Here is a 15,667-nt window from a genome sequence, read left to right on the forward strand (position 1 = left end):
AGCTGTTTCACATGGTTATTTTGTGGCCGAGTTCTGAGCTAAGCTGTAGGTGCTTGCCTCTAATTCTCCTCATATCTCTGGAAAATTCCCTCACCCGTCATATCAAATGTGAGGAGATTCTTTGAGGCGATCAAGAGTTAGAAAAAAACAATCAAATCTGCAAAAAGGAATACAATATTGCCATCACCTGACTGCTTCGTGCTATTGCAAACAGTAAACTGGAGTAGTGGCAAAGTGTTTTGGATATCTACATCTATAACCTAATGAACTCATCCCCTGTCTTTAAAGCCTTTAAAGGGAAATCTGCAGTTCACATGGTGGTGGGCCGGTGTTTGTGTGCCTCTGCGTGTTTTGCATCAATGTGTGACAGCTGTGACTAAGTCTTAACAGAAAATCTGCTCCCCTCGTCTTCTAACACAGACCAGATTGTGTCTTCTTTTACAGTAAAACTCTCCAACTGGGTTCACCATTGGTAAAAACAATGAAGAAAAGAAAACTCCTACGTTGTGGGGGGGTAAAGGTGCATGTGGACACAAAGTCAGAACAGCTGAATGTAAAATTCTGAAGCTCTCACATGAAAGTGAGGAAGTGTGGGCTGTGGTTATTGTTCGAAATAAGATGAGGCTGGTGTTTTTGTCCTGAAACAAGAGTAGAGTCTGTTTACTTTGCCTGAGGGTCTCTCAGTGTGTCATAACAAGCTATGAATAAACATTTAGCATGACAGACAATTGAAATAATATCTTCCCGCACAGTATTTGCAGGTATACGTGCTTGCGTGTGTGTGTGTTTGTTTTATTTTCATGGGATGCAAATAAAAATGAAGTGAAGCATTTATATGTATGAAATGTACCATGTGAATAAAGCTTGACCTGACTTGACTCCATTGTTACTGACATTAACAAACTCAGTCAACTGTGACTTCCACGGTGCGGGCAACGACGACAGCGCTTAAGAGACTTCTGAGTGGTCAGACTGTGGTCGTAGCCCCCACCGAGGTGTTTGGTTCCTGAGACAAAAGCAGACAAAAGGCCCTAATGGATTTATGGGTCCACTGCCAGGACCGCATGACGCCAAAGGCAAATTGGGCCATAACACCCACCTGACTGTCTGGCAGCAGAATCAGGTAATATAGCGCGCTCCTACAATGCCATGCAGATAGATCAATGCACTATCTCTGCACAAGGACTCAACCTCCTGGGGCAGAAGTTGACTTGCAGTTGACTTTTGGTGCTGGAAGTCATATATTCAAACTTTTCTACTTCTGCAGAATGATAAATAAAAGATGCCTTTTTCATGCTCTTGCTGCGTGAAGTCGCCATGGTCACTGTGTAATGATGCGAGCTGTCGGTATTTTTCTGTAGTTATTTCGACACCTACATGAATTCATCCACATTTGCTCTGCTTGTGATCTATCGTCTGATGTTATGGTCAGATAAACACAGTTATTTTGCACAGATGGGTTTCATTTGCAGCCCAGCCTGAAGAAATGCAAGCAGTGGGACATATGTAGCGTTAATGCATGTGATCACAGAGCCAGTCCTCTGCAGGAAAGTTAGGGTTAGTACATTTACTCCCACAAGTCTAACATCTAATATCTAGGTTGTGATGTACGACAAAGGATGTGCCCTGAGGCTCCCCCATTTGTCTCCATCTGACTCAGTGAAGCATCCTTTGTAGCACTGTAGTGGGTATGTACACCAAGAGAAACAAGTGTCTATTTTTAGAGTAAGAGCGCCACATCTTTAAATGAAATAGCCCGCTGTCTGCCAGGCCAATGCAAAGGCTCGTTCCACAGAGGCTTTTAATTAGGTGGTTCTTTGAGATCAGCAGAGGGAGCCACAACTCTTATCTGAGATTTCCATTTCTTTGTGCAGACAAAGCGTTGCTGTGTGACAACAGAAAAAAGGCAGACTGCAGTGTGACCACCCAGCCTGCAGTCTGGACCACAGCCTAGAGTCCAAGAGGAGGGTACACACCCCAACTTCAGTTTAAAAAGCACAACTGAACTGGTACAACAATCACTCTCCTCAAAGTGAAGACGTCATCATCTGTCTAAAGACTCAGATAGCAGTAATTCTGGTTTTTGATTCTAATCACCATGAATAAATTAAAAGGTAATGGATGCAAATATATGCTGTCTTTTGCAGGTGCTGACATCTGTGTACACTGAAGTGCAAGATTTCACCTCATCATCACCTCGGTCATAAAGCTAAAGGTTGTCATGTGGGCCTGAGTGCAAATAACGGTTGGCTTTGCTGACACTCTGAGTTGCAGATTCGATTCCTGACACTGAGTCCAAAACCCTGCCCCAAAATATAATATGTGTTTGTTCTGATTGAAACTTTATGTTCTTGTACTCATGAAGATATAGTGTTTAATGACTTTTTAGGTTTGAATTCTTGTTTTTGCTTCTATATCTGATGATGCTGTAAGTCGTCCGATATGGAGATCTTATGGATATGAATATCTCCACAGGTACAGCTGGAACATAAGTGTTATAGCTATTTAGTGTGGTGAGACCAAAACAGCAGCGTTAACACTAAAAACAATCAAATCTACTTTAGGGTTACTGTACAATACTTACTGTACAACACTTTTTGTTTTGGCTTTTTACAGGAAACTCAGCTGTCAGCGTCTCCCGCTGCACCTTCTGTTCTTTGTGTTTTCATCAAAGGATCTGGGATCTCTGAGGGTGATGGGCCTCCCTCCCTTTCACATAGTGCATGTCCACAAGAGGGGGAGAGTTATAAGATTTATATACCACTCTGTTCACAGGCCAAATGTGACAGATGAAACAGGGGGTGAAACTCAATAAAAGATGAAAGAAAGAAAAATACAGCTTTTTGTGATATGATATTTTCAGGAGATCAGTTTTCCGCTCTGCCCCGAGACACCCCAATACACACAAAGACACACACACACATGTTGAGACCTGCAACTCTCCCCTAACTGCATGTGACACAACACAAGTGATACATATGAGCACCCTGGGGAGTATCTAGCTACAGCATATATCCTACCGCTGGTTCACAGTATTTATTATGAAGCGCTCTGTCACTGCTTCAGCATCCTCTCTGCTGGTAGTTTGTGTTCAAATCCAGCCAGCAATATATCACTGGTGCACTTTTAATCAATAAGAAAACATTTACAATATTGCTCCCACTTTGAGTGGGGAGAGGTGTGTGTAAGCGAAGCCAAAGTCATTGCAAAGTAGAATTTCTAATGATTAAACTGAGTGCTCCACTGGACTGGCTCAAGTCTAACTGTAGCAGCTGAGAGCCGTGGCAGCAGGATAATGTAGTCTAACTCAAGGCGGGGTAAACCAAGGGCAAGGTGGATGGAGGGGGAGAGGAGAGAGGAGATGCATATGGTTCATGTACCAAATGTGCAGAAAGTGCAGGTATTAGCATAAGATGATTCAACATTTCAGAGTGTGCTTTCTCCACGAGTGTTTGGTGTTATAGGGATTGCATCTCTGCAGATGCTTAAAGGAAGCTCCCATATCTCCACCTCTTTGCTGAGTAAAAAAAAACAAAAAAAATCAGTCTGTCCTCTTCCAAGGTTTCATGCAGTGAGATACTTTGCTCTCCCGCCTGATTCTCCCTCAATCTCTCTTTCTCTCCTTAATGGCATAATGAAATTGCCCTCTCTCTCTCTCTCTCTTGCTGTCCTGCGTGAGTTGACACTTGGCCAGATTCTTTGGTGCAGCAGACTAGCTGAGTCATAAAGGTTTCAGTGCGTCCTGATTTATGGACAGTGATGTGGATGAGGGTGAGGCAGCAGGAAAAACACTGGTGTCAGCTCACTGATCACACAGAGACTGTGGGCACATCAGAGCAGAGGCGACCTGCTGACTTGAGATAAAGACAAAAACGCCATTGTAATTTATCTCTTTCAGTCTAGACTTCGGTTTAGCCAAGTCAAGCGAAATCTAATGTTGACGGCGTGAAACTAAATTCGGTTTGATGCAGTGTTTTCTTGTTTCATTACTTGTTTTTCATGTTTTTTTCATTAGCTTGGTATCATTTACTGAAAAATAATAAAAACAAGCCAGTCTTGCTGACTTTGCTGTTCGCTGCAGCCCTCGCTTCCAGACAGATTTATCAATATGGATAGAAGCAGGAGCTCTTTGGCAGCCATCTATGGACTTTTTCCATTAACCCCTATTAACATTCTGTCGAGAGAGGAACATTTTGTTATAAACCCTGAGTGAAAAAGGAGCCTGTGGCTAATTAGCTAGTTATAAAATCTCTTCGCTTTGCTTGTGAAATTGAGTCACAGAGCGTGGACATTGAATATCATTTTCTGCTAATGCGTTTATTTGTGCTAAATATGACTTGATTTGACACTCCAGTGCAAGTGTTCATAAATACAAATGAAAATCCTGATGCCAGCTCAAGGTTGTCAAGGCTTCAAGGCTTTATTGGAGTTCAGTGCAGCACATCAAGGACTAAAAGCACTCCGTGAGTAAGGCATTTCAAAGTGGATATTGCACATACAGACAGTCAATTACAGGCATGTTTTGGTGGTAGTAAAGCACACAGGTGTTTTGCAAACACATCTCCACAAAGCAGAATTTCTACTCCAAACACATCCTGCCCTCATCAGTTAATTAATTAGCTTTTAAGTTTCTTTGATGGCACAGTTTGCATGTGTACATACATGCTATATGTCACTCAAACTGTTCATACACAGGGTAAGGTTCACTGACATTCTTTTGAATTCAAGAGATTCTTTGAGGTTTCATCGAGACAAAAAATCTCTGTATTTAAAGCACCGGAGATCCTTTAGCTACAAGCTAGCAGGTTTTTTTTTAAGCAGGTAAATTTAAACTTTTTTATCTGTTGGTTTTTTCTCTTCAGCCTCCACTTCCTCCTTCTCCCCTTTCTCGCCATCCTCATCATCACCCTCTCCCTCCTTCTGCTCAGCGTCGTCCTCTTCTTGGGGTTCATCTCCTCCTTGCTCGTCATCTTCTTTAGCTTCATCCTCTGCTTCACCTCCTTCAATCAGAAAAAGACGTGAGGAAGGATAAAGGTTAGACTGAGTCTACAACTAAACAGATGCACATGTTAAACAATTACAACACTAACCTTGTTCATCTGCCTCTGCCTCTTCCTCTCCATCTTCTTGTTTTTCCTCCTCCTCCTCACCCTCCTCTCCCTGCTCTTCCTCTGCCTCCTCTTCCTTCTCCTCTCCCTGCTCCTCCTCCTCTTCCTCTTCCACCTGCTCTTCCTCCTCCTCTTGAGGGGCGCTGGCCTCCGCCTGCTGCGCTTGGCTTGCGGTTATTGTCTCCTCTTTTGAGATCAATGAAGTGTACAAGCGGGAGCTCAGCAGGTATGGAGCTGCAGCCTGCATGGTGATCTGTGTTCTTCCATAGGATGGAGCAGCGTACATGGCCTGGGAGTAAGAGGTGACAGAGCCCAGACTTGCCACATTCAAACGATTCTCTTCTCCTTCAAGGAGCTTCCTATTGGAACAAAGGACATGAAAGAAAGTAGTGAGTTTTTTGCAGAGTGAGATTCAAGCCAGGATATGGTACAGTAGGCAAACACAGGAAAGACTCAATGCTAAATTGATTTTACTCGACCTGTAGGCTGCAATTTCAATATCCAAGGCCATCTTCACATTCAAGAGATCCTGATAATCTTTCAAGTAGCGAGCCATGTCATTCTTGTTTGCCCTCAACTCATCTTCCAGTTGACTTATTGTATCCTGTATAGAAAAAATGACATACATTAGAGCATAATTGTATTAGATACAAATTCCGATAATTGATCATGCAGAGTGATTCATTTGAATTGTCAATGAACAGAAATTCATTTCACTAAAATCAATTTTCCGTTTTTTTGTGTTTTTATTGATATTTTCTGTCCTGTTCCTGTAACTTAGAGTCAATCTGTTCCACACCTGCAGTGCAGAGATCTCAGCGCTCTGTTTTTCCTCCACATCCTGTAGTTGATTTTCCAGTGCTTGGTTCATCTCACGGCAGGCATCAATCTCCAGTGTCCTGGCTTTGAGGAGCTGGCGGTATTCTGCTGCCTCATCTTTGGCATTTCTTGCACTCTCAGTGTTGCGAACGGTGCCTACTGTCATCACATTCATCTTATCGCAGAACCACTCTTCGGCTGACTGGAGGTTGCGTTGTGCCAGCTTCTCGTACTGTGCTCGGATGTCACGGAGAGCAGCGGATAGGTCAGGTTTGGCGACCTCCATCTCCACAGACACATCGGCTCTGTACTGTATTTGGGCCTGCAGCTCTACAATCTCGCTCTCACACAGGCGCTTCAGGAAGTCCAGCTCATCCAGCAGGGTTCTTACTCTTTTCTCAAGCTCGGCCCGGTTCAGAGAAGCGTCAGCTGCTCCCTTCCTGGCATCCATGAGCCTGCCCTCTGCTTCTGCTCTGCCCATCACTTCATCCTCAAAGCGATGCTGCAGGTCCCTCAGCACATCTTCCATCTCATCCTTGTGATCCTGGGCTGCTTGCTTTTCATGGCGAGCCTCGTCTACAGCGGCACGGAGCTGGCGGATCTCATGCTCGTACAGGGCCCTGAGGTTGGATGGCTCCGTCTGCCTCTGCCTGAGCAGCAGGAGTTCGGTCTCCAGCAACTTGTTCTGCTGTTCCAGCTCATGGACCCTCTCAATGAAGCTTGCAAAGCGGTCATTCAGGCCCTGCAGCTCAGCCTTCTCCTGGGTCCGTAGATTTTTGAACTCAGAGCTGACCTGGGCAGCTTGGTCAAGGCGGAGCTCAGTGGCAGCTGCAGACACTGGAGCAGAAAGCACGGAGGAGTAGCTGGAGGTAACTCGGGCGTGTGTTGGATAACTTCTGCGAGAGGATGCATAGGAAGTTAATGGGGCGGCGTGGCTGGAGTAGGCAGACCTAGAGCCTATTCCTCCTCCATATCCTGTACTGCGCACCACCACTCTCCTCTTGTAGGTAGAGGGGAAGTAAGGGTCAAAGCCGATGGAAGTCATGACTCAGAGACAGACTGTTCTGTGTCTAGGAATGTAGCTGGGTTGACTGCACAGTGAATCTGCATTACTCTGGCTTTTATAGAGCCAGTAATGACTGTGACGTCAGCTTTTTTTTTCTTCAGGCATGCTGACAGAAGGAATTGATAATGGTGCCAGCCAGCCAGTCTCAGCCAAGGAAAGATAGGGTGGGGTAAGACTCAGTGTTGTGGGTGGAGGAGGCGGGGATATGCGCTCGAGCAACAAGGGACTGCAACGGCCAGGGTCACTGAGGACAAAAACAGTATAGTGTTACTCCTAAAAACTGCAGAAGTTATTACATTCTGCCACCATAAATCCTGACAAAGACACAGTATGTCTGTCATGTAGCTCTAAAATATTGCATGATGGAGGAGGGGATGAAAAACACCCACTATAAAAGATGACATTGCTTTGCACCATTTTGAAATGTCTGGTCATCTTCTGTTATAAAGAATATTGTTGACAATCACCATTGCAATGCTCTACATATCCCACTACAATACTACATGAAGTAAATGCAGAGCAAATCGGCAGAAGATGTAGCATTTTGGAAAATCCTGCGAATAAACAACACCCTAAATATCAAAGAAACAATTTTACATTATTATAATAAAAGTTTGCCCTCTAGTGGTGATTCGCTTATCTTGCAAGTTGCATACAAGTGCTGACAGTACTGTACCATGCGTACAACCTACACATTTTTGCATAATTAACCTAACGTTTCACAGTCTACTGTAGTGTTGTGCCCCTTGTGCTGTAGAGACAGTGTAGCTAATGTGGTTGCATGACTCTGCGAATTAAAAAGAGAAGGAAAAAAAGACAATATTATTTCCACCCTACAGTTCTGAAAAATATATGGATGGATGGGTGCGACCTGCAACGTTAGTGAAAACTGCCCTACACAGGCTGCTGTGACCTGTTTAGTAGCCTAATAAAAATATTCATAGAAGTAGCCTATGTGCATCCATCAGTTAAGGCAAAAATAAATAAATAAATAAAATAAAATAGTTAATTTGTTAATTATGTCTACATAATTAAAATAGTTACCTAAGTCTTTGTCGCTAACAGGTAACTTAACATCATTCACCAATGTGCTAAATGACGTTAGTGTGTTACAGCAATATCGGAACATATTATTGGTCACCTGAGTACACCCTCAGTGTATTGACCAATGAGAGACGACCTTACTCCTTGGCGGGTAGCAAACGTCGCGCTGTGACGCAAACGCTCCCAGCGTTGACAACAACAAAGGATGATGGAGAAATGAAGTTTCAAACTCGCTTTGTGCTTCGTGTCTGTTAATGTCTGCGGTGTGTGGGCGACTTTGTGCCATGCTGCGGCAATAACAACGTTACGAATGCAGCTGAAACCGGAATAAACGGTAGGTCATCATCAGTCACCCAGCTTTGCAGGTGATGGTCAAGCCGGTGCAGCAGCAGCTAATGTTAGCTCATTTGACGTGCCAGTGGATAACAACGAGCTGCGGCAGTTACCAGAGCCGTTAGCTTGTTGTCTCTGCTAGCCCATGAGAAACATACAGTTACCACCTGCTGCCCGGAGCTGTGGTTACAATATTCACCTGTACAAGCTACAGCAATGTCCCACTATAGAGCTAAGCTAACCGTGCTATGTTTAGAGTAAGATTTGGGGAAGGGACGCTCGTTGTCCGGAGCCCCTCTCGACATCCTCCGATGATTTGGGGTTAATTCAACCCGAGAGGCTCAGTAGCATTGCCTAAACTGAACGAACAACAGGCTGTTGGAGACGAGGCTGTAGACTGGCTTTGGTAAATGAGAGAGTAACTGTTGTCAGCTCCGCAGCCTGGGTCAGTGTTTGCAGGAGGTGACTGGTTACGAGACACAACATGTCATGATTCATATTAAGTCGCCCAGTTGATAAATGCAATGCTTTTGTGCTTCTGTGGTTTCCCCACATTTCCATAGATCCCATCATAGTCTGCAAAACGTGAGAGTGAAGCTCTCCTTTCCTGATATTAAAATGGTAAGGGTTTTTCTGTTATCGAGTGCAAGTTCTTCATTTTGTATCAGTACATCTCATGATCCTGCAGACCTGCAGACGTTTGAACTCCCTTACTCATGCATCTGCTTGCTAAAGTGTTTCACCTCTGTTCTCTGTGTCGATTACAGATTCGCATAGCAGCGCTGAATGCCTCTGCAGCAGCTGCAGATGAGTCTCAAGACCCTTTGAGAAGTAGCAAAAGTCAGACAAAAGAGGCTCAGGTATGTTGTATGTAATAGTGAGTCAACAATATCTTCTACTTTGCAATTATTTTCTTATGTGCAAGTATCAAGATGTTGCTTTTTATTTCTGTCCACAGGAAGCCGAGGCTTTTGCTTTATACCACAAAGCTTTAGATCTTCAAAAACATGACAAGTTTGAGGAGTCCAGTAAGGCCTATCATGAGCTTCTCAAAACTCCACTGCTCAAAGAGGTAAAACATCACACAGTAAATAGTCTCATCACAATCTGCTAATGTACCTGTACCATCCACAATGCTGTGTATCTGGGATGTAATTGAGAGCAGTGTACTCTCACAATATTTTGGTTATATGCCCATTTTTAGTGAGGAGGATCACTTGTTTTGGCTCAGGATGAATCTGCATTACACTCTGGTTGGTGCCAAATTTGATGTGTCCTCTGATATTTTAGGCCATGCCCTCCGATGATCAGAGAGTGGGTCTCAAGCATCCTGGACTGATGCTGAAATATTCTACTTTTAAAAACTTGGCCACCATGTCTGCATTGCGGGATGACCTGGAGACTGCCATGGAGTTTTACTTGGAGGTGAGACAACAAAACTGTGCCAGTTATATACTAGTTAAACACATGAATAACACTGCACTGAAGGCCAATATAATCTTTCCTGTCTTGTTTTTTCTCAGGCTGTTATTTTGGATTCCACTGATGTGAACATGTGGTACAAAATCGGTCAGGTGGCCGTCCGACTGGTGCGCATTCCTCTGGCTCGACATGCTTTTGAGGAGGGATTGAACTGTAACCCAGACCACTGGCCTTGCCTTGACAACCTCATAACTATCCTGTACACACTCAGTGACTACACATGTAAGTGATACATCCTCATGAGCTTTTTGCATGTCATCAATAGTATGAGAGCTCAGGTAAAGAAAGAGATGTAATTGGCATCTGTGTACATTTTTCTAGGGTGCTTGTACTTCATCGCCAAAGCCCTGGAGAAGGATCATTGTTACACTAAAGGCTTGGTACTGAAGGAGAAAATCTTTGAGGAGCAGCCATGTCTGAAGAGGGACACAATGCAGATGTTCACAAAATGGTGATGCCCGCTCACATTTTTATCTCTTTTCCTGTCTGGAATGTGTTGTAGCTGCAGCTCCATATTTTCACATCAATGACTCTGTGCTGTGATGTTTGCAGCGATATGTCTATTCATTATGTGGAAGTGGATGAAGAGGAGCGCAAATCCGTTGTGGAAGAGGCCCTGGAGATTCGGAAACGCAGACAGGCGCTCTCTCACTGTGAACCAAAACCAGACCTTGTCCTGATTCAGCCCATCCGCTGCCTGTCGTGAGTACTGTGCTGTTATGTCTCTGGGAATTATTAATTCTTCTTCTGTTTGGGTAGATCAGTTGAAACCAGCCTGTCACTTTTTATTTTAAGTTGGAATAAAAGTCAATATTTCACCATGTCTTATGCCTCTCTGAGGATGGATCAATTAACACTCACACAAGTTTTCTTACAATGCTTGAAAATGCAGAAACGGCATATACTGCACTGAAATTCTTTGAGCTCCACTGACTTTGAATTGAATGTTTTTTTCTAGCTGTAACCACTGAAGGCAGGTTGATCTGTCGTTTGTTTGGTAAGACAGTTTATTCTAACATGAATGAACTCTTTTTGTGTTTTTAATATCTCAGATGGAAACATGTAGGCGAAAGCCTTCTCGCAATGTACAGACATCAGACCACATGTGAGCCACCGCGGCCGAGCCTGGGCCACAGGATTGACTTGTCGGAGTACAGTGACCCCAACTTCCTCCAGAACCTTCCCCAGCCCAGCAGCCCTGTCAGCACGGGTCAGACCACTGTGCTGAGCAGCAGCCCCAGCTCATCTCTGCCTCCAGTCACCTTCTCTGAGCCAATAGTGCTTTCCCAGGGTGGCACTCAACTGCCGATTACCACCAGTCAGACCACTGTGGAAATCACCACCTCTGCTCCCCCTGTTGGTTAGTTGTTTAGACAAGTTTTTGTAATTAAAAGTGCATCTGTATAAACATTATTTGTTGCAGAATTTAACGTTTTTTTGTTTTTTTTTTAAATCCCCCGGTATCTCCTCAGCTACAGCAATGGATGTTTCCCTGACAGATAAAGCGAAGAAAGCCCCAAAGAGGAAACGTGCGATAGAAGATAGTGGGGAGACGGCCAAGCGACGCTCAGCACGTGTTCGTAACACAAAATGCAAGAAGGAAGAGAAGATTGACTTTCAGGAACTGCTCTTTAAATATCTACCCTCCAGGTAGCTCACCCCTAGATAATATCCATGCATATGCAGCTTGTTATAATTCTTTAGATTCAAATGCTTTTTTTGCTGGTTTGTCTTAGGCTAAAGAAGTTTGATCCTGATAATGACGAGGAGAGTCTGAGTAATCTTGAGACACAGTGTGATGGGAAGGAGAGCATACAGCCTCTTCTTGGGAGCTGTTTGCCTGTTGACTCAGTTGAATACATGGAATCTGGTATGTAGTGCTACAGTATGTGTATATACATTTACACTGCTGAAAAATGTTTTTATGTCATATTAATGAAACATGTGTTCCCTTCTGTAGAGCAACAGGATGTCCACAGCTACCTGCTCAGTAATATGACCAACGGCGGTATACTGGACCTGATGTTGCACTACCTGAAAGCAGTGGGTCAGAAGTTCATGAAGGAGTGGCCACAGGGGCTGGCGGCTGTGGTGATGGAAGTCTATCAGACCTGGAGAAAGTACAGCTGTGGTCTTCCAAACCCTTTGCTTCGGGACTGCAGCAACAAACACATCAGGGTAAATGACAAGAAAAACACCACTGAATGGAATTTGTACGAATGAACCAGTGAGCAGCCTTATATCCTCTGGCGCATTTGTACTTACTGCTCAAAACTCCAGACTAATAAAAAAAAAAAGGCGCCCAGGCTTTTATAAAACAAGTCTGCCAGAGGATCTGAGGCTCACAGATTCAGAACACACTTCTAAGTCTTTAAAAACTTGCTGTTATAGATGTGCTTTTATGATTTCGCCCTTTATCTTTTTGTATGACATGCTTTCAATTTTCCTTATTGATCGCCCTCCCCTTTTATGTTTTATGTGTGCTTTTTTGTGTCTTGTTTTTGAAATGTACAGAGGATGTCGACTGCTTTTTAAACAATGCTTTGAAAAAGGGCTTTATTATTTTATCAATATTATCATTATTGATAAGGATGAATTTCTTAATGATCATTTTTTCCAGGATCTTACATTGTGACCAAGAAAACAGCCCTAGCTTTTCATCACAACTGAACCCACTGATCTCTAATATGATCTCTTACATGTGTAAATCTGCCACGTACAGGAAATGCTGGCAATGAGCTTAGCATGTATGGAGTTGCAGTTGGAGCAGTGGTTACACAAAAAAGGGAAGACTGGTGAGTAACAATGAGTGAACTCACAAAGCTTAGATGAATCATGTATTATATTGTTGTGGAAACCACAGCTGCTGCAGTGTTTGTCTTATGTCGTATCACAGATACCACTGATGGGCCTGAACTGTCCTAAGCAAAATGACACATGGGATTCATCAGTTATTATTAGATCACATGTCACAATGACATGCTTTCAATGGATTTGTTTTGTTTTGTTTTTCCATTCGTCTAGTATCTCCAAGAAGAAGCAGCGTTGGTCCTGGTAATGACGCGGCTGACTCAGAATTTCCTGGGCAGCACTTCCAGGGTGATTTATTTCTCCTGGCCTTAGGTTCATCCCAAAGAGACCTGTTTGAGGATGACTGGCTGGATGTCATGGTGCGTGTCTACTGGCTCAAGGCACGATTCTTGGCCCTACAGGTAGGATCTCCTCTTTTGCTTTTCTCTGAAAACTTTTTTTATTTCGCTCAGTGCAGACGGATGTGACTTGCAATTCTGTCTGGTCTTTTGTCAGGGAGACATGGAGTTGGCCCTGGAGAGCTACGATGTGTGTATAGGCCTGTTGCAGAGCAAACCGAAGTCTCCTGAAGGGAAACACTACACCATCAACCTGCCAAACCTTCGCGTAGATGCAGCGATCTCTGTGGAGGAGGTCAGTGCTTCATGAGTTATGAAAAGAAAAAAAAGTTTATATTGTACCATACAAAACTGTTAACATGTGTGATAGAAGAAGAAGCAAGAATAATTAATAATAATTTGATTACTTAATATTTGAGAACCATTGCTGCTTTAACATTGATTTCATTTCTGTGTCTCCTGTCCCCTTTGATAGATTGACAAGAGGCTGAAGTCTCTGGAGCGCTGTCAGTCTTTGGAGGAGATCCAGCGACTCTTTGAATCTGCAGACTTTGAATCTGTCGTCCGTCTGCTGCAGCCCACTCTTAATTATGGCAGCAGGAGTAAACCCCTGGAGTTTGTGAGCTCAGCACCAGAGCGGCCTGCTCAGCTAATGTTACTGCAGGTTAGATATGCTACAGTAATATTAACGAACTTGCTGTATATACACTATATTTCAAAAAATGGACTAAGGTTGACACGTCTTATCCTCTGAATTGTAACTGTCTGGCCTAGAACTCGCTCTTGAAGCTGCAGGACTACCAGCAGTGTTTGGAGTGCAGCGAGCTGGCTCTGAATGAAGCCCTGCAGCAGCTCAACTCTGCTTCAAGCGGCTCTCCCCCTAGTAAGGAGGAATGGGTCAGCACCATTGGAAAATTGCTGGATGGCATCGAGGTCTGTTTCACCAAAGACTTGGAGCTTCTGAGCAATGTCCCCCACTTCTCTAGTATGGCTCGACTGGCAAACAATTTAATTCAGGTAAGAGGAGAGCTGAAAACAACACGACTAACAAAGAACTGCTCCTATAATAAGACATTTCTAAGTCATTGTGTGATTTCTATTATGTTTTCAGCTGATCGATCTCAGCATGTCCGTTTCCGACGATCCCAAGGAGCCTTATTTTTTCTCTGTGCTGCCGTGGATTATACTGTATCGCATTATCAAACATGAGGAGGCAGCTTTTGACTGTATGCTTCGACAGCATATGTCTATAGGGGATGATGAAGGTTTGTTGACTTGTTTCCGTGCCTCTGGTTTCCTCTTGGTGTCCATACCATGGTAGCTGTTACAGTAAATGACCTCATCAAGTCTCATTTTCAGATGACTCAGACACTCCGATGCTGCCCTCCTCCCTGATGCTTCTGAACACAGCCCATGAATATCTTGGCCGCCGCTCCTTGTGCTGCAGCTCTGACGGTGCACTCCTCAAGTTCTTTGTAAGTCTGTTTGCAGACTTCTCTACTGTATTATGTCCAAAGTGATGCATGGATGCACAGCTTACATGCATTCATTTTAAGTTCAAGAACAAATGTAAAGATTACTTCTATTCTATATTCATAGCTCTGTCATATATTCCTGCTCTGGGATACCAAATAAAGACCGTAACTTATGTTTTTTTGTTAATGTGACTACATGAATTTGTATAGAGACCATTTAAACAGTTTGACCAAGTTTCATTCTTTTGTTTCCCTGGAGGTTCGAGTCCTAGAAAAAGAGTTTGCAGCTTCTCCCAGCAATGTGGCGCATCCCTACAAAGAGGAGTTGGAGATGGCACTGGAACAGTGCTTCTTCTGCCTTTATGGATACCCCAGTAAGAAGAGCAAGGCCCGCTACCTTGAGGACCACTCATCTCCACAGGTCAAATACTTTCTTGTTTTTTGTCTTCTTATTTCTTATTATGCATTTGCTTCAGTTTACTATAATTTGTTGCATTAGCTTGAAGTGACTTCATCAAGAGAAAGCCACAGGGTCAGTCTCAGCAAAGATTAGTTCAACTGTTTTTCACCAGTGTTGTATTTAATTAAAAACGTGAAACTGAAAAACTACGAATGTGGCTGAGCAGGTACAATAGTAAAACAGAGAAGAGGTGATTACAATTGCTCTGACGACTTTTCCACACATAGCGGGAAACATACATGAATTGCATTTGAACAGCAGCATAATGTTAACAACAAACATGTTCCGTCACTGACCCTCACGTCACAGAGAACGTGTCCTTCATCCATTAATGTTGTTTTGTAGGCTTACAAGGTCAGGTGTCATTGAAATAAATGAGGTTGTGAAATGGCATTAATGGCATAATGGCATTAATTTACTGAGTGAAAAGTAGGAACGCATTTAAATTAACCACAAACACCATTCCCACAAAATTCTGCTCTGGATCACTTTAGTATCTCATTTTCATTTTGTATTTGTACGACTGTTCTGTCTCTATGTTTTTAGAGCCTTTTCATTTCTTCAAAGAAAATGAGATTACAAAAAACAAAACATTTTCTTAATCTAGCATTTGTTTCCTTATGAACAGCTAAATTTGATGCGTATTTGGAAAATAAAAGTTAGAGACAATGTGCTAAGAGTCTGATATTTCATAAGAGTCCTGCGAGCTGGAATCTTTGTTGCTACACCCT

At 43.3% G+C, this 15,667-nt stretch overlaps 2 protein-coding genes across 2 annotated transcripts in view; one reads left to right on the forward strand and one right to left on the reverse strand.

Annotated features, from left to right (window-relative positions):
- Positions 1-4,723: 4,723 nt before the first annotated feature.
- Positions 4,724-7,037, reverse strand: neflb (neurofilament light chain b; the record flags this gene model as incomplete). The annotated part of the gene is given in 5 exon segments (XM_083978522.1): positions 4,724-5,000; positions 5,091-5,467; positions 5,588-5,712; positions 5,908-6,974; positions 6,977-7,037. Coding segments are annotated over 5 exon segments (1,803 nt in total). The 3' UTR covers positions 4,724-4,827.
- Positions 7,038-8,204: 1,167 nt separating this feature from the next.
- The window catches only part of cabin1 (calcineurin binding protein 1), a 42,071-nt gene continuing 34,608 nt past the window's right edge, over positions 8,205-15,667 (forward strand). Inside the window, exons 1-20 of the mRNA XM_083979361.1 lie at positions 8,205-8,371; positions 8,934-8,991; positions 9,138-9,230; positions 9,329-9,442; positions 9,661-9,795; positions 9,894-10,074; positions 10,174-10,303; positions 10,405-10,554; positions 10,905-11,212; positions 11,325-11,502; positions 11,589-11,722; positions 11,813-12,030; positions 12,575-12,647; positions 12,877-13,064; positions 13,159-13,296; positions 13,477-13,665; positions 13,776-14,018; positions 14,113-14,266; positions 14,361-14,476; positions 14,736-14,897. Coding sequence (XP_083835487.1) covers positions 8,989-8,991; positions 9,138-9,230; positions 9,329-9,442; positions 9,661-9,795; positions 9,894-10,074; positions 10,174-10,303; positions 10,405-10,554; positions 10,905-11,212; positions 11,325-11,502; positions 11,589-11,722; positions 11,813-12,030; positions 12,575-12,647; positions 12,877-13,064; positions 13,159-13,296; positions 13,477-13,665; positions 13,776-14,018; positions 14,113-14,266; positions 14,361-14,476; positions 14,736-14,897 — 2,907 coding nt within the window. The 5' untranslated portion in view covers positions 8,205-8,371; positions 8,934-8,988. The remainder of the gene's footprint in view (positions 8,372-8,933; positions 8,992-9,137; positions 9,231-9,328; positions 9,443-9,660; positions 9,796-9,893; positions 10,075-10,173; positions 10,304-10,404; positions 10,555-10,904; positions 11,213-11,324; positions 11,503-11,588; positions 11,723-11,812; positions 12,031-12,574; positions 12,648-12,876; positions 13,065-13,158; positions 13,297-13,476; positions 13,666-13,775; positions 14,019-14,112; positions 14,267-14,360; positions 14,477-14,735; positions 14,898-15,667) is intronic.

Source organism: Trachurus trachurus (assembly GCF_905171665.1).
Source record: "Trachurus trachurus genome assembly, chromosome: 9".
Taxonomy (NCBI): domain Eukaryota; kingdom Metazoa; phylum Chordata; class Actinopteri; order Carangiformes; family Carangidae; genus Trachurus; species Trachurus trachurus.